Source organism: Malaya genurostris, chromosome 2 (assembly GCF_030247185.1).
Source record: "Malaya genurostris strain Urasoe2022 chromosome 2, Malgen_1.1, whole genome shotgun sequence".
Classification (NCBI taxonomy): domain Eukaryota; kingdom Metazoa; phylum Arthropoda; class Insecta; order Diptera; family Culicidae; genus Malaya; species Malaya genurostris.
Window position 1 is genome coordinate 303,078,934 of NC_080571.1, and position 19,335 is coordinate 303,098,268.

At 36.3% G+C, this 19,335-nt stretch overlaps 1 protein-coding gene across 3 annotated transcripts in view; it reads left to right on the forward strand.

Annotated features, from left to right (window-relative positions):
• The window catches only part of LOC131430868 (1-phosphatidylinositol 4,5-bisphosphate phosphodiesterase classes I and II), a 340,169-nt gene that overhangs the window by 246,539 nt on the left and 74,295 nt on the right, over positions 1 to 19,335 (forward strand). For all 3 annotated transcript variants that reach the window (XM_058596106.1, XM_058596107.1, XM_058596108.1), the window contains exon 5: positions 5,754 to 5,887. In XM_058596106.1, the coding sequence (XP_058452089.1) occupies positions 5,754 to 5,887 (134 nt within the window). The remainder of the gene's footprint in view (positions 1 to 5,753; positions 5,888 to 19,335) is intronic.

Sequence of the window (19,335 nt, forward strand, 5' to 3'; positions counted from 1 at the left end):
GAATTGAAATTGCATTCTGCAGAGCGTGGTGGAAATATGAATCTAAATTTATTGATTAGACATCGGATAATGATACACAGGAAGCAATTTCTCATCGGTATCAATTTTTTAGGACAATATCTTCCTGAGTAGGGGAAGATGTTCGGTTGCCGGCACCCCACCGTAACTTTTGACAGAAAGCAGATAGCGTCATTCCGACAAATGTCATGTGTGTGTGTGTAATAGTAGTACGTTCTTTTTGTGCCGAATACCAGAGCAAACAGACGCAAAACAAATTTTATTTGCGTGAAAATCAACACAAAAGTTTTTTCTGCCTTTTTTTTATAGTATCATAAATTGAAAAGCATCAATCGAAAAGGTGATTGGATTGAATATTTATGAGGTGAAATCGATCTGTTTCGTGATTTAATACCGGATGCTATCAAAATTTTCGCAACCAAAGATTTGTTTTATCATTTTCAAAATGTTTACCGATTTCGGTTACCGACACCCCAAGGTGTTCGGTTACCGGCACTCCATTTTCGTGAAAAATTGTTAGTGATGTACAGGCTGCTGTCGAGGCAAAGCAAGCCAATAAAATGGCCAAAATTTATCACTTTACTAAATTGATAATAAAATTTGTTCAACCAAATGAATCAACTTAGTTTCTTAATCAGCTGTTAGCCAGGGACTTTTGGTTTCAATTGATATTTAGATGTCCGCATAATGTGCACTTAGTCAGAAGTTATAAGCTTAAAAGAATAGGGTACCGGTAACCGAACACTCTCCCTTACTATTTTCGAATTTATAATATAAATCTTGTTTCAATACTAGATGAAGCGCTGGACTAAATCTAAATAGTATAAATAGTTCAAAATGAGAACGAATTCGTTCCCTACTTACTAAATCGACACAAAAATGTCACACTCGCCGAAACCTCTATTTACGAACCAAACGGGGGTTCGTAAAAAGAGGTTGTTCGTAAAAAAAAGTTTACGTTATTTGAGATTTTGTTCGTAAAAAAAGTTTTGTGTAATGAATGTGGAATCCCCCTATCATATGGCTATTTTCGGAACGGATGGGAAGAGTAAGTGCAAGAAAATAATGTTTGGGGTCGTATCAAAATTCAAGATGGCGGCTCCCGGTTTATTGATATTGTTTGAAAACCTTTACAATATGGGTGTTTTAGGAACGGAATTGATGAGTAGATGTCAGAAACGATGGTTGTTCTGGAATCGAAGATGGCGACTTCCACTTTCTTGATGTTCCTTAAAACCCCTTGTAATATGAGTATTTTCGAAACAGGATTGAGAAATAGATGTTGGAAATCGATGATTGAAGATGGCGCTTTCCGGTTTTGTCGTGAATACGACTTACTTTACTATGAGGCGCCTTTTCAAAATAGGAAGAATAGGCAGAACTTAATCGTGAATATCTCGACTTGTATTAATGGTGGTAACATAATTCTTTCACTATTTCATCAAAAATATTATCAGGAACAAACAACTCAAAAATTAAGTTTTCTCAAAATTTGAAAACAACGCGGAAAACTCTTTACTTTCGCGTGGGTTTTTCGCGCAAGGACGACGATTTTGAGGTTGTCAGGCACATATCTTCAACTGAACGTTGTAAAAGGGGAACCGTGGTCGAAAATCGATCATTTCTTCTTGTGCGTTGGATGGAAGCAGACGTCAGGGCGAGAAGATGCATTCAAGCCGCGGCATCGGAGAGTGCACCTTCTGCGTGGTTGAAAAAAGAAACGCACAGATCGTAGTTCTCATTTGTCTTCCGGTCGTCAAGGCAAGAAGACACATTAAAGACTATTCACACATTTCAGTTCCGTGACGGTTCAGTGAAAGTGCCGTCAGTGTTCTTTTTTTTTTGTCAGAACTCTTCCGTTCTGTTTCCGTGCTGTTTTCGTTCCGGCACAGCAAATGCAGTGACATACCGACTTCAGTGAAAATAAAAAAATATCGGTGACGACAAATTTGAGTTTGCCGGACGGACGCTACACTGACGGCGAGCTGCACTGAAACGGCTCGGTGCCGGATAGGTGTGAATGCGCGCATAGAAAACGAATGAAATAATATCAGTATCCGTGCACGGTGTCGTGCCGGCACTGAACCGGATCGGATATGTGTGAATAGTCCTTTAAACCAGTTTCGCATCATTTGGCACTGCGAGCGGATGTGTCGGTTTGTTCGCAAAGCTAGTTTCAATTCACGCAAGAACGATTGCATCAGACAACAGAGCTGCTGGTCGTTTTCATTGGAGAGAAAGAAAATGAAAAGTGGACAACATTATATAAAATCAGCCGTTCTAATGGCTCAAAATGTAATCTAAAGAACTATTAAGATTATTTCTTTGCAAATCGAAGGTAATAATCATCAGTTTAGTGAAAATCCAAAATAATTTGATTTGCTTCGTGTACTTTTCGCTATGCGAAAATCGTTCGAGAAAAATGTTCCGAGCTTTGCTAAATATCGTAGAGAATTCCACAATTTGATCCTTCTAAAAGGCAGAAATGAATCCTGTACAGCATCCGTAATGAGATAATCGACGTCAATAATCGTTTAAAATTCGAGTAGTGAAAAGGGGGCTAGTTTCACAACTCACACAATCGATCAACTATCAATTCTAATTCGAAAGTATAAAAAAATCGTGTCAGTTTTATTCGTATTTACGACATCCAATTATGTCTCTGACATTCCACACCCGTACTTTTTTAATATTCCCTGAAAACCCTTACAACATGGGTATTTTTTGAAAGGATTTAAAAAATACGGAAAACAATTTTTGGGATTGTTTAGAAATCCAAGAGGGCGACTTTCAATTTATTATTATTCCTTGAAAGTTATTACTGTATTCCTTGAACTTGATATACTCGGAAAGTTTCAATCTGTACCGAAAATTCTTTTATTTTGATGGTTTTCAAGCAGTATCGATAAACTGGAAGCCATCAGCTTCCGAAATATCCATATTGTAAGGGATTTCAAGGAATATCGGCAAACCGCAAGTTGCCATCTTGGATTTCAGAACCACCCCAAACATCGTTTTCTGACATCTAGGAGAAAGTGTTATGAAGCGCCCCTGCTGGCCAAAACGCCCCCCTTCCTTTTTAAAGTATTCATTAGTTTTCCACACGAAGTTTTATCAATAACACTATCTTTTCGTAAGATCTTTCTGCTATGCAAGTTGTCGTGTCCTGGAAAAAAATGAAAAAAACTGAAAATATCATTAGGCAGCTTTTCGATGTAAGATTTTGCTAAGACTAAATTAGCATTTTACCATATATAAACGTCTAATGGTCGGTTGCTACTTAGTAATTAACTTTTAGCAGTGCTAATGCCTCTATTTACAATATAAAAATCCAGAGAAACAAAGCCATTTTTTTGATATACAAATTTTCTCATAACAGTCACTCTACGAACATTATGCTCCACCTTCGATTCAACAGTATGCTTCGAGTTAAAATATTAATAGTTATAACGATTATTTAAAAAAAATGTAGGGTTGGGAGGATCAAATTTGTTGGTTTCAAATTGTAATAAATTGATTATGAAATTGATTTCTGATGCGAAGAATATCTTCTTTATCTGATTCTCTTCTATATCGACATTTCAAGGGGCACATTGCATCATTGTTGTGAGGCATCTTATACGGTTGCTGGGGCATTATGCCTACGGCAAGCGAAAAAACTGAGAATATGGTCGTTTTGTGTTTGTATCAATCGATTCTCATCACTTCTTCCGGAATCATTGAAAATTATGTTCCTCAGGTGTATTGCAAAGAATTATCTACATCCTCGAAGAAAATATATCAGTATATTTAGAAATATCTCTATGTTTACTTAAGGGGAACATATTATAACACTTTACCCTACTCATCAATCCCGTTTCGTAATACCCATATTGTAAGGGTTTTCAAGGATTATCACGAAACTGGAAATCGCCATCTTGGGTTTCCAAAATATCTCAAACATAATTTTCTGGAATCTACTTTGTAAACCCGTTTCGAAAATACCCTTATTTTAGTAGTTTCAATGGAATAAAAAATGTGCTGAAAATCTTTTTCATTGTATGATAAAACCTCTTTTACGAAGCAGGTTCGTAAAATTTTTCTACGGTATTTGTAATTTGATTCGTAAAAAAGATTTCATTATTTGGGATTTAGTTCGAAAAAAGAGGTAACGTAAAAAAAAATTTCGTAAACGGAGGCTTGGGTGTACAGGTTAAGGGCGGGTAGTATCTAAAACTTTTGAAGTATCATTTAATTTTTTTTGAAAATCTTACAGTAAAACATTTGAAGAATTTTTTGCCAGATATTCAAGCCTATTGGTACACAACTCTGGAAGTTATGGATCTTTATCTTTTCTTATTTCATACTGCGAGGAAGCATAAGCTCGGCGCATAGGTCCAAGAGTTCTGCTTCGATTGACTTCAAAATTTGACGAAACATTCTTGAAATGTTTTATTGTAACAAAATACAAAGAAACAAATTGATTTTTCGAAAGTTTTAGACAATAAACTTCTAACACGTTTTTCTAGAAAGCACGTTTTTAAATTCCGTGTTCATCGTCAGCTAAAAACTGCTTCACCAATAATTTTCAAATTTTGCACACACTTTCTAAATATATAATACCCAACTCCAAAGTTTTGCCTTTTCGTTTGCTGTTCCTTTGGTGAGGTTTTACAGCAACAAAATGGCGGATTTTTTCGTGGAATATCTCAGTTTTGACTTTAAGCAACCATCAAAATTTCAAATAAAAATTAAAAAAATCAAATAAAAACGAAAAGGACTTCTGATCACTCTGCGCTGAGATACAGTGGACACCGCAAATCATGATTTCTAAAACGCGTCCTCGAAAATACTTCTTCACCGACTTATTTTTCAATATTTTTCCATGAAAAAATGACAAAATGTTGTTCGAATGATATTTTGTGCACTGAGGTCTTTTTTACGCGGATTGCCGAAGCTACGCGTTTTTTTACGTGGATGTAAAAAGTTACGATTTTTTACGCAGATTTCCGAAATTATGTGGTTTATTTGCCGGATTTGCGAAGTTATGCAGTTTTCTTTACGCGAATTTTCAGTAACCCGGTTCTCTTGTTTTGTCTTAGTAATGAATGAAACATCGAGATCTGGTGTTATGCCCGAAATTTTTTTTAGTCAACTTTCTGACACTCGATTTTTTGAGAGAACACAAGATCTCGACGTTTCATGCATTTCTAAGACAATTCGATTTCGGCAATATCCAAATTTCCAAGTCCCAAAGTCGTTTTTTTTTCAAAAAAATTTTACCTTGAAAATGTCTTTAGATTTGTGGTTTATTTCTTTGCGGATTTCCGAAGTTACGCGATCGTTTTTTTTATGCGGTACGTATTCCTCGCGTAAAAAAGGTCTCAGTGTATTATGCAAAAGATTTGAATTGTTATTTTTTGTACGATAGCTCTGAAAAAAATCCCAAAAATAGCTTTTTTCATATGTTAGAAAATCAATTTTACGCATAATATAGTGCATGCGATTCAATGGATCAGAGGAGAAGAATATTTCATGGTCGCAAAATTTCAAATCGATTTTTCCTCTCTCATACTTTGTATATTTAAACGATATTCGAAGGATCACTGGATTGCTATTGTTGGAAATTTTCCAACGGTAGGCGTCCACTGATTTTCCGTTGCGATGCCTTCTAGTTAGCCTATCTGATTTGTTGTGAGCAGTCACGTTGTTTCCCGAAGAGTTGTAATATTTCCGTTTCCCCGTTTTCGTTTCAGCTATGGTGCGATGAATTGATCCGAATGGCTTACAATCTGACGCAACTAAACGGACCAGCGATAATGTTTCTTCAGAAGGCTTACACCAAGCTTTGCCTGCAGGTCGACAAGAGCGGGAAGGTTCCTGTGAAGAAGTGAGTATAAATTACAATTTAATGATGGGGGGCGAAAAATGCATTCGATCGTTCGAGATGGTGTTGGTTGTTGGCTGTATCGGGGCTGATGTTTAAAGGATTACGGAGCGAAACCGAAGGATGATTGTGTTTTTTTTTTGCGTTCCATTTTGTGATTGGCTTTTGATGACTAATCAGATTTGTACCTTTTTCAAATGAGTTTCACAACAGTGACCATGTATTTTCCGATTTGATAAACAATCCTTTTGTTCTCTCGTAGAATCATTGTGTATTTGTATGCATTGAATGTACAAAATAAGGGGATTTATCTGTGGAATCTAAAATCAAACCAATCAAATCTCGTCTTATATATGCCACGCAATATCAACGGTTGCGCATATTTAAATATAATCAAATAGCTTGAATACTGAAAATAGTTTGGCTGTAAAAAAGCCTTCTTTTATGTATCGTTTATTTTCCCCGGTTTTATTCTAATTGTAGCCTTTATTTGCGTGACCTTGACAAATTATTAAAAACATAAATTTCTCAACACGAATTTAACGAGACACTTTAGGAAGTATTGAAACCGGTATTCATATTTGATTTCGAACTTCGAAGGATTGAAATCCATTCACAACGCAATGTGTTCTTGACGAGCTTGGCGTTTAAGAGTCCTTAAACGATTGATATTTTGACTATTCGAAGCTGTGACAAAAATTCTTGCTTGTGTCAGAATTTTAATAATAATAATAGCGTTTTTAATAGCGTCGGTAATCAAATATGTTGTTGCTTAGTTCATTTTATACTCTGAGTTGCTAGTCAACTCATCAACAAATTAATACCAGATTGAACACCTTAGACGTCCGGAAATGCTAGCAGGAAACTTGCGCAGAACTAATGTCACATAGACAAGACTTTAACCTGCAAATCTTCTCTAATCTGTGGAACCGCCAAACCTCAAGTGGGGTAACGACTCCAGTAGTAATCTCATATACACAAACCATTAGTTAGAGTGAGATCTGCTGTTCGATAAATTGACTTGAAGTGTAAGATAAAAATAAAAGTTTCCGTGTCGCTATGGCAGCAATATTGAACAATTTTCGAAATATTTTTTTCTGCCACATAAGAAGCAAATGTGCTAAACACGCGAAACAAAATGCTTTCAAGACGTTTTTAAAACGAGGAGGAGGAACTCCTCAGAATTTTGGAAAATTCTTGACTTTAGAAACCAAGTACAAGAGCATACTTCGGGCCAAGAAATGTAGCTATTGGAGACATTTTGTCGAAGGTTTGTCAAGAGAAAACTCAATGAGCACTCTTTGGAATACGGCCAGACGAATGAGGAATCGTAACGTAGGAAATGAGAGTGAGGAATACTCGAACCGATGGATATTTGATTTTGCGAGGAAAGTCTGCTCAGATACTGTTCCTACGCATAGCATTATTAGGGAGTCTTCTCCAAATAATGATTCCATTGATAGCCCCTTTTCAATGATGGAATTTTCCATAGCACTCATGTCTTGTAACAATAACGCTCCTGGGTTGGACAGAATAAAATTCAACTTGGTGAAGAATCTGCCCGATTTTGCAAAAAGACGTTTGTTGGAATTGTTCAACAAGTTTCTTGAGCAAAATATTTTCACCTGACTGGAGGCAAGTGAAAGTTATCGCCATTCAAAAGCCGGGGAAATCAGCTTCCAATCATAACTCATATAGACCCATTGCAATGTTGTCCTGCATCAGAAAATTGTTCGGAAAAATTATTCTTCGACGTCTCGACACTTGGGTCGAGACGAACGGTTTGTTGTCGAATACTCAGTTTGTCTTCCGTAGAAATAAAGGGACGAATGATTGCTTTACATTACTTTCGTCTGACATCCAAATTGCCTTCGCTCAAAAGCAACCAATGGAATCTGTATTTTTAGACATTAAAGGAGCATTTGATTCAGTTTCCATTGATGTTCTTTCAGACAAGCTCCACCAACATGGACTCCCAGCGGTAACAAATAATTATTTGCACAACCTTTTGTTAGAGAAACGCATGCTTTTTTCACATGGCGATTTTGCAACATTCAGAATTAGCTACATGGGTCTACCGCAAGGCTCATGCCTCAGTCCGCTCCTCTATAATTTTTACGTGAACGACATTGACAGCTGTCCAGTAACCCCATGTACACTAAGACAATTGGCAGATTGGCGTAGTTTCAGTTACTGGACCCAAAGCTATTGATCTGCAAAAACCATTGCAGGATACCTTAGATAACTTGTGCGTTTGGGCTGTTCATCTGGGTATCGAATTCTCTGCGGAGAAAACAGAGCTGGTCGTCTTCTCAAGAAAGCATGACTCCGCGCAGCTTCAGCTTCATATGATGGGAAGAATGATCCAACAGGTTTTGACTTTCAAATACCTTGGGGTGTGGTTTGATTCCAAATGCACGTGGGGAGGACACATTCGGTTTCTGATAACAAAATGCCAACAAATAGTAAATTTTCTTTTTCGAACAATAACAGGATCTTGGTGGGGTGCTCATCCGGAAGATCTAATAAAATTGTATCAGACAACGATATTTTCAGTGATGGAATAAGGATGCGTTTGCTTTCGTTCCGCTGCAAACTCTCATATTATCAAATTAGAGCGAATTCAATATCGTTGTTTGCGAATTACTTTAGGCTGCATGCATTCGACACATACATTGAGTCTTGAAGTTCTGGCGGGAGTTCTTCCATTGAAGATCGTTTTTGGGAGCTTTCAACGCGACTGCTAATAAGATGTGAGGTACTGAATCCCCTGGTTATTAATAACTTCGAAAGGCTGCCTCCTAAATGTCCCTGATTCAACTTTATTTTTCGGCACATCCATGCAGCGCGAAGTGCGTGGAATTCCGGAACACCTACGCTCGATGGAAATCCCAAAAATATTTACAAGTAAGTTCAGGCATATTGACTCTGAGAAAATATTTTACACGGACGGATCACAAATTAAAGAGGCTACTGGGTTTGGTATATTCAACAATAATGTTTCGGTTTCATTTAGGCTTCAAGAACCTGCATCTGGTTATATAGCAGAGTTAGCAGCAGTTCATTATAGTTTGAGTGTAATCGTCACATTATCTCCAAACCATTATTTTCTCTTCACAGATAGTCTGAGTGTAATTGAAGCCATTCGCTCAAACGCAGCTGGCAAAAATGAACCATTTTCTTGGGCAAAATAAAACAGTGCCTGAACGACATATTGAATAATAATTATCAAATCACAATAGTTTGGGTCCCAGCTCATTGCTCCATTCCTGGCAATGAAAGAGCCAATATTTTAGCCAAACGTGGTGCTATTGAGGGTGAAATTTATGAGAGACCGATTGCTTTCAACAAATTCTATAGCGCGCCTCGCCAAAGAACACTTGCCATCTGGCAAGCTTCTTGGGATAAAGATGATCAGGGTCGGTGGATGCACTCTATTATTCCTAAAATATCGACCAAGGCATGGTTCATGGGACTGGATGTGAGTAGGGATTTCATTCGTGTGATGTCCAGACTCATGTCCAATCACTACATGTTAGATGCACATCTCCTTCGAATTGGACTTTCCGAAACTAATCATTGTGCTTCTGGCGAAGGTTATCGCGATATTGATAATGTTATTTGGACATGCGTGGAGTATCGTGATGTCAGATCTCAACTAATAAATTCCTTGCGTACCCAAGGTAGACTTTCCAATATCCCAGTTCGCGACATTCTTGCTTGTCGTGGCCTTCCTTACATGAAACTTCTTTATCATTTCATTAAGTCCATTGGAGTTCCAATTTAAATTTTATTTTATGTTAGCCTGTTTTCTCTCCCATGAGTTCAACCAATAGCCAACTATATGATATTGAATAACAGTGATTTTTTCTTAGTCCCTTCTCAAAAGTTAGGCTAGGCTTAAAATGGCAAACTGTTGATGCAAATTGTTGCGTTTGGCCATAAAAAACGCTTATGTAAAATTTGAGCCAATTCAAAAATACAAAAATAAAATTTTAAAACAAAATCTGTCATTTGCGGTGGATTTGCTCAATACTCACCATCAGTTATAGAATGCAGTTCAAATACGATGTAATTCTCGATGTAATGTCGTTCAATCAACATAGCAGAACAGAATTCTCTCAAAATTATGGTTATGAATAAAGTTTTAAATATGATTCCAAATCAAAAGCAAACATTCAGTTTGTATTAAGATTGTAGTAAGTCTAAATATTTATTACAAGGGCAGCTATATTTCAGATAAAATATACTAGAGAATTGAAAAACTTTACATTACTTTATTTAAGCGTATTGTTGAATATTCCTTAACACTTGCCCAAATAAGTTATTTTGACTACTTTTCGATTACAATCAGAAAAGCAATATGTAGTCAATGGCACAATTGCTTAAAATTTTGTGTCGCTTTGCGTAACATACTTGTATGATTGTAAATAATATGAAAATTATAGAAACTTTTGTTCAAGGGGAGAGTAAGGGAAAATTTGAATCGAAAAAGACTTTTGTTGTTATTTTCTACGAAAAAACAGCTTAATTAAATTCATTAGAATTTTTTTCATTATAAAGCATCATTTGAAGAATATTTAGTAAAATTCCCGTATATTAATATTTAAAAATGAGGCGGCAACAGATCATTCCACAAAACCTAAACCTTGAATAAGTTTACTTACGGACTAGTTATTCTATCCCAACATATATTCCCCAAACCAGATTTTTCTTCAGATTTTGGTACAGAACATTTTTCCAGTACAGGATGTACAAAACAACTTCAGAACATTATGTACAAGTTTTTATGCAAGCTAATCTGTTTGATACATAACTCTGGATTCTCTGGACTCACTTTGCGTACGAGTTCTTCTATTGACGGCATCTATTTAAATTGGCTTAAAATCATAACAAATATTGTACGGATAAGAAGAACAGACACACGTCCGCCAGAGAATATGTTCATTATATTGGTATTGGTAACGTATCACGAGTTGCGTTGGTAAATGTGTGTTCGGATTTAATAGAGCACCAGTTTTACATCGTACCGTAGTAAACTGTGAAACTACTTGTAATGGTAGAGCTGTTTTAGGAAAATCCAAAAAAGAATCAAAAGACTGGTTTCGCATCAGAAAAACGGAAGACCCCAGCCCCTTCCATCTCCATTTTAAAACTATGGCCGGTGTCGGTACTGATCAATGAATTCTGGGATTACCAGAAGAAGTGCATTGAAGGATGATTTACCAATCCCAGGTCGGATCATCTAGAAATTATCTGTACAATTTCAGCTAATCCCGATCAGTAGCGGAGTAGCAACCAGGGGTGGTCGCTCAAGCTCAAGCTCAAGCTTTAAAATGGAGATGGAGATAGAAAAGAACACAGTTTTAAGTTATAAAGGGTGTTTTTTAAGAGCTTGCTGATTGGAAATATAATAAAATGGCCATTTTTTTATTTGGTAGATAATTTCTTTGCATTTAACATTGAAATATGATTTCGGGCGTATGGCCACCATGACTATTTTTCATGAAGGTCCCATTTCCGACCACTTTCTCAAGCATTTGAGGGTGTATTTCAGCAATGACATATTTAGTATTGGTTTCCGAAGCATCAATCGTTGCTGGCTTATCCACATGAACCAAAGATTTCACGTAACCCCACAAAAATTATCGAGTGGCTTCAAATCACTCAAACGCGGAGGTCTATTCATTAGTTTATTTCTTGAAATAATGTTGCCGTTGAAATGTTCTGTCAAAGGTTGGATTGTTTCGGCCGCAGTATGACAAGTGGCACCATCCTGTTGAAACCATATTTCGTCCACATCATGGTTCTGTATCGATCTCCATTCACGGTAACGCGTCATATCTCATATTTAAAGAAACAAGGACCGATGATTCCACCAACCCATAGATCGCACCAGACAGTACATTTTTCGGGATGCATCGGCAATTCTTGAACGGCATGTGGATTATTTTTGCCCCAAATACGGAAATTTCAACCATAAACCATCACTGAAGATAATTCCGCGGTAAAAAGCGGATCTTCGTCTAATTGATTAAGCGACAAATTACAGAATTCACGGCGCATACGATGGTCGTTTGGTTTCAATTCTTGCACCAATTGAATTTAGTGTGGCACCACACCATTTCCTTAAAGTCAATGGAAAAGTTCAACTTCTTGTCCACTACGACGAATCGATAAATTTTTGTTTTGTTCGACACTGGCCTGAACGACAGCAATATTTTTTTCTGTTCGCACCCGAATAAAAAATATTGTAGAAAAACAATTTTTCTTTGACCATTGAAAGAGATTTTAATGTATTGTTATACATTATTCAATTAATTGTGACATGCGTTTCACAATAGAATGAATAGGTTTTTAAGTACCATAACAATTCAAATCAAAAAAAGGCGGGTGGGTAATGTCAGAGACATAACTGGATGTCGTGAATACGAAAACAACTGACATGTTCCTTAACACTTCCGAATTATTTGGTTAATTGTATGAATTATGTAAGCATTCCCCTTTTTCACATTTTTTTCAAAAACAAAGAAAGCTTCACTTGATCTCGATTAGTGTTAATTTCACACAGCGAAAAGTGCTTAAATCTAATCAAACATTTCTAGATTTGCACTAAATTGAGGTTTTTTACCTTCGATTTGCGAAGAAGAAATCCTAATAGTTCTTTAGAAAACTTTTAGAGCCATTAGAACGGCTGATTTTGTGTGATGCTCCCCACCGTTGTCCTCTTTTCGTTGTTTTTTCACCAATGCAAACGACTGGCAGCTGTGACGTAATCGATCTTGTCGGAAGCGAAACTAGTTTTGCAAAACACAAACAATACATCTGCTCGCAGTGGCGATAGAATCCAAACTGATCCTATTTTTTAAGAGGTTTCTTTTTACGTGATTTCGTTTGTAGCTTTTTCACTAACGGCTATAAAAATAGCAGCATATAGAATTTTAATGTCGATTATCTCATTTTTGATTTGCATTTCATTGAAAGAAACTATCAGGATGCTGTACGGGATTCATTCCTGCCTTTCAGAAGGACCAAATTGTGGAACTCACTACGATATTAAGCACTGTTTGGAACACTTTTGTCGAACGATTTGTTGTACAGCAGCAGATATTTTGTTCTCTTCCTCAGAACGCGTTCTAATTGGCTGGTGCTGTCGTAGGTTAAATCAAACAGGTTTTTCAATAGTGTACGATTGAAATACTTCAATGCTGTTGCTATACACGTTTAAGTTGAAAAATGTCGATTCTATTGGTAGTTAGATTATATAAATCCTTTCACAGATCACTGAGCTATGAGCTTTTAAAATACGAGAAAGGCAAACGCGTCTTATGAATTATCATCTTTGATACTCGTTTATATAAAACATTTCAGAAAAGTTCAATTTTGAATTATTTGAGATTACGTCACACAACTGAAAATTTTATCATAAAATTGTGATCATATTTCCGATGACATGTAGCAAAAATTATGTTGATTCGTGAGATACAACAAGAGATATTGACGATCAAAAACTTATCACTCTCTCAGGTGGTGAATTTTGAAAGGGCGCCCCATAGTCAAGTAAGTCGTATTCACGGAAAACACAAACCTCATTAAAAACACCTGTTATTTTTTAACCTTGCCGATACCGAGTGCAAGCAATCATCAACAAACAAGGTTTTTTGTGGATCTTCGGCACACGGTAGTAAACTGAACCTCGAGAACTAACTATCTAATGAAATTTTAAAATTATTTGTATTATAAGCATGTAGTTTTCGGCTAACCTAACCTTAGGATTTGATCACGGTGTCATATTGTATCGAACCGGCTGAAATACTGTAGTTCAACAAAACAGGAATTTCAGCATACAAACTTAAAGAAACATTTTACACTATCGGAAACTGAATTCATAATTCCAATTACGCTTTTTTCAATAATGAATTCTTTTAGTTCACTGACTTAGTTTTGTTACTAAGTAGCCGGATCGGATTTTACTTGTTGAATATCGGTAATTTTACCGTTTAATATACAAATCATTTATTCTTTCGATAGCAATTTAACTGGCCAAGTAACGTATATTCCTTTCGTTGCCAGTGAAGACACAACTTTTCATGTTCTTGATTTTGAAGCGGTGTGAACATTGCGAGTGGAGAGTCCTGCCGCATATTTTTGAATGCCTATGCCGGGATATTTCACCATATCAAACTTTCCTCTCCATTCCTAATGCATCAGCAATTGAACGGTTTCGAAACAGGAGACTAAGTCTAACACCGGAATATTGTGACCTGGTTTTGCTTTTCTGTGCCTGATCAAAAGCCAAATTGAATTCAAATAGTTCGCGTTTCAATCTGAATAATATTAACTGAAATCAACTTAGCGTTACATTTTCACGTTTTCCAGTCAACATTTTCAACACCGAAGGCCATTTCTGCACCTTCATTCGTATACCTACCGGTCATGAATTCGCTGATAAAATAAGAAACAGCGCACCTAGTGTTGATTTTCCCGGAAGTTCCATTAGTAGGCAAAAGTTTTACTTTTAAGCTCGTTCCATTTTTCATTGAGAGTTCCATTTCACTTTTCTATTTGCTACTGATTTCAAGAGTGACGGGAAACTCGGTCTGGCGGTCGGAGAATTTATTTATAGCTAGTCCAGTGTTGTTTCGCAATGGAAAAGATTAAGAACAATTTCCGTTTAATTGTTTATTCATGATGATTATTAAAAACTTCCTAGCAAGACAATCGAAAACAGGAGCTTTTGTTTGGTAGCTAAGGAGAAGTAATGACATGATTAGATATTTATCTTTTTTTCATAGGTACGCTCTACCAGTAAAATATGGATTAACAAATCGCTATTGTTCATTGATCAGAATATGCCAGTGTGGAAGGTAACACTGGTACAAATATACATTTTTTACAAGTTTTTCAATTCTCGTAATACATTTGTTCATAAACTTGTTTATAAACAGATCATGTATGATTTCTTTATACGAGGAAGTACTATTTATCATGAAGATGACTGTTTGTGAAATATTTCGAGTCAAAATAACTGATCTGAATGCATATCTACTTCAAATATTGTTACATATACAACTAACATACTGATCGAAATTTTATGCTATTCATGCAGTAAAATAGAGAATTTTTATTCGATGTTATGTTGAATATACTGTATTTGAAATGTCATAATTTTTCTCATTAGTCAAGTTATGCTTCTTTGTTTATAATTATCCGTTACTACCAGTTACATAAGCTTCAAACGAGCTTCACTACATGACGCTAAACAAGTGAAATTGTGCTTCCGCAGAACTGTCACATGAAGATTTTTTTATTGTTTTGTCATCTGTCCACGATATTCAATATATAACAAAACGTGTTACGTAATACATCGTACTTTTTTGTGTCTAAATATCACACACTTTGTGCAAAATAACGAGCGAGTGCAAACAATGTTGATTTAATGTTTTCTTTTGAACAAATCCGCTGATTTCGCAGAATTTGAAGATACCGAATTGAGTCATGGAAAAAAACTCATACGATGGGAAAATGAGTACCACATGAGTTGAACGAAGTCAGCAAGAATTGTGGAATGATACTGAAATGGTACAAAAGGAGATCAGTTTTGCATCGGATTGTGACTAGCGATGAAAAGTGGACTTATTTTGAAAATCTTAAGAGCAAAAATCATGTGTTAATCTAGATGAAGCATCCACATCGACCTTAAATCCAAATCGATTCCGCAAGAAGGGAATGCTCTGCGTTTGGTGGAATTAACGTGGTGTTATTTATTATGAGCGTGTATGTAGTTTTGGAAAATGTAGTATTAAAAGTTGGTTTTAAAATTATGTTACAATTACTTTGAAGTTACCAACTGGGACGAGATTACCGATATGTTAGTAACTGACAAACCAGAACTCAGTGACATCATTTTTTATATCATTTAGACCCAGTTTTATTCTTATCCGAAATATCTCAACCATGAAGCGTCAACTTCAATGTTCGTGACCAGGTCGAAAAACTCACACAGCATGGTTTTAAAATACTCTGGCTAAATCGAAAGGTTTTCTTCAGTTTTCGCAACATCACTCCTTTAATTTTTAAGCAATAAAAATGGGAACGTTTCGTGCACTTAAATTTTTGCTCACACCGCCAATTAGTCGAAATTCAATTACCGACCGAGTCAACAAAATCTCCCACCGCAATGAACGGCCGGAGTACGTTGCTCCGGGACACTAGTAATTAATATTTTTCTGAACAAGTAGCTGTTCAAAATCTTCTATTTTCATTTTAAACATAAATGTATCTACTTTTTCGCTATTGTAACGATTGCATCAAAGAAAATTCGAATTCAGCGCTGCGATACTTTCTCTTTTTCAAATATTTTAGGCGCAATCAATATTTTACTACTAATACATCTAAAGTCAAAACGAATTATAAATTAAACCAAATTAGTGGTTTTCAATTTAAAGGCAGTAGACGTATTCCATTGAAATAATTTATTTCCAATTGGAACCGTCTTTACTCAACCCCCCCTTCTGCATTACTGCTTTCACTTCGCTATCTGACAGCCGTCTGAGAACCGTTGTCGAAGGGCACCCGTTGATTGCAGTAATAAAATTTTGTAGAAGGCCTTTTCCTGGAATAAGATTGGCCATCCAGTGGAAAATTGGATAAATATACATTATAATTGAAAGCCGTGTAAATTCACGGTCACCCAAGTCTGCTGGTGATGCTTTCCTTTAATAGCCGAACGATTCAAATAGACGGCTTGGCTACTTTGCTCTTAGGCATAATAAATGTAATTAGGCTGTTACACCAGAGATTTCCGATTCCCTCGTCGGTCGCTAGGGAAAATGAGACAGCAGGAAAGTTGGCCGATGTTGAGATTTGCGAGAAATAACCGCAACCCTGATCCATCCGACTTGAAACCTAAGTGATAGAAAATTCGTGCTACGAATCCGTGCTAAGTTTCCCGGAGAAGTATTAATCGGCAGTAATTGATCTTTTCATGCGATTGCCCTTCAAGCAATGAATTTATTGCGTCGAAGCGTAAAGCCGAGTCTTGGCGCGTGTTTGTCGGTGACAAACTTTTGAACAGGACTAGCGAATCTAATGAATTCATCACGCGTATGCAAAATATGGTTTTAGCCTCCATGCATACGAAAACCAATTGATTCAAATGATGGGAGCATTGCAACTTCTCACACTCAAACTGTTTGTTTTTTTTTAGCAAAACCTAGAGTAACGAAATCTAAATCTGCTGTAGTCATTCTGCACATATTACTGAACCTCACATTATATTTTTGTTGAAATCTTTTTCTATGAATTTTTACAGGAAATTATGTCCTCTTAGACCAAAATTAACGGGCGTCAAAAATGAAACATTTTCAGAATTCATGCCACAATTTTTGTCGTGAATACGACTTACTTTACTATGGGACGCCTTTTCAAAATTAGCCATATGAAAGAATGGGCAGAAGTTAATCGTGAATATCTCGACTTGTATTAATGGCAGCAACATAATTCTTCCACTATTTCATTAAAAATATGATCAAGAATTTGGGATAATATTTTGAACAGTGTGAGATAACCACAAATAACTCAAAAACTAAGTTTTCTGAAAATTTCAAAACAACGCGGAGAACTCTTTACCTTTGCTTGGGTTTTTCGCGCAAGGACGACGATTTTGAGGTAGTCAGGCAAACATCTTCAACTGAACGTTATAAAAGGGGAACCGTGGTCGAAAATCGATCATTTCTTCTTGAGCGTTGGAGGGAGTAGACGTCGGGGCCAGAAGAACACGCATTCAAACAGCGGCATTGGAGAGCGCAGCTTCTGCGTGGTTAAAAACCTCTAACGCTCAGCTCGTAGTTCTCGCCTTCCGATCGTCAAGACGAGAAGACGCATTAAACCAGTTTCGCATCATTTGGCACTGCGAGCGGATGTGTCGGTTTGTACGCAAAGCTAGTTTCAATTCAAGCAAGAACGATTGCGTCAGCTACTGGTGGTATGCATTGGAGAGAAAGAAAACAAGAAACGAAAAGTGAACAACATTCTATAAAATCAACCGTTCCAATGGCTCTAAATGTTATCTAAAGAACTATTAAGATTACTTCTTTGCAAATCGAAGGTATAAATCATGTTTAGTGAAAATCCAAAATAATTTGATTTGCTTTGTGTACTTTTCGCTGTGCGAAAATCGTTCGAGATAAATGCTAAATATCGTAGACAATACTACAATTTGGTCCTTCTAAAAGGCAGAAATGAATACTGTACAGCATCTTAATAGTTTCTTTCAATGCAATATGCAAATCCGAAATGAGATAATCGACGTCAAAAATCGTTTAAAATTTTAGTAGTGAAAAGGGGAAAAGTTTCGCAATTCACACAATCGATCAACTATCAATTCTAATTCGATAGTGTAAAGAAATCGTGTCAGTGTTATTCGTATTCATGACATCCAGTTATGTCTCTGACATTACACACCCGTACTTTTGATATACGTTTCAATGCTTTTTTTATTTTTATTTTTACATTTCACCTTCGGCTTTAGCAGTTTATGTTGAATTTCTAGCACCACCTAACGATTCAAAAAGAACTGAAGAACAAAACTTAGTGGCGGCTTTCTGGCCGATTATGGTAGTTATTCAGGGGTTTCAATACCGCATGACTACCAGTTTGTGCATACCTATATAATTTTACTGAATAGCAGAATTCGGTTTGATGAAAACGGAATCGTCTTGATAAAAATTTCGAGTCATGATTTATTATGACTTTCTTAACAACAGTGCACCGATCAACTCGCTTCATTTTGTGGTTGGTACACCGTGTTTTGATGGTTTTTCGAATTCAATCGTGGTCATTATGCGCTTAAAGATAAATTTTGAAAGGGACGCGGCATTGAATACGTTACTGCAGCCGAATTTATTGTTTTCCTCTCCACTAATCCATCAGTGCATTAAAGTTCATTTTCCTCGACGTTGATGATTTGTTTGGAGTCGCTATGGCTAACGGAACCAGGGAACCTAAGTTTTTACTTATATGACGGATGTTGCGTATCATCAGAGATGCCAGTTAGTACAATAAGTTTAACTAGCAAAAACAAAAACATCGCGCCAATTTTAAAAAGTTTGTAAATTCTGACGAGTGTCGGCAAACAATCGAAGTTTCAAAAGTATGTAAAAAGTCCTCAGACGAAAAAAGTACAGGTGTGTAATGTCAGAGACATAACTGAATGTCGTGAATACGAATAAAACTTACACTCTTACTTTATACTTTAGAATATAAATAAGTTGATCGATAGTGTGAATTGTGCAAGTTTTGCCCTTTTACACTACTAGAATTTGAAACGATACACCTAAACTACAGTACAGATTAGTTACATTAAACATTCACAAATATTACGAATTAACCAGTATAGTTCCTTATGATAAAATAATGGTGGTTCTGAAAAGAACCTTTTATGAAGGCGT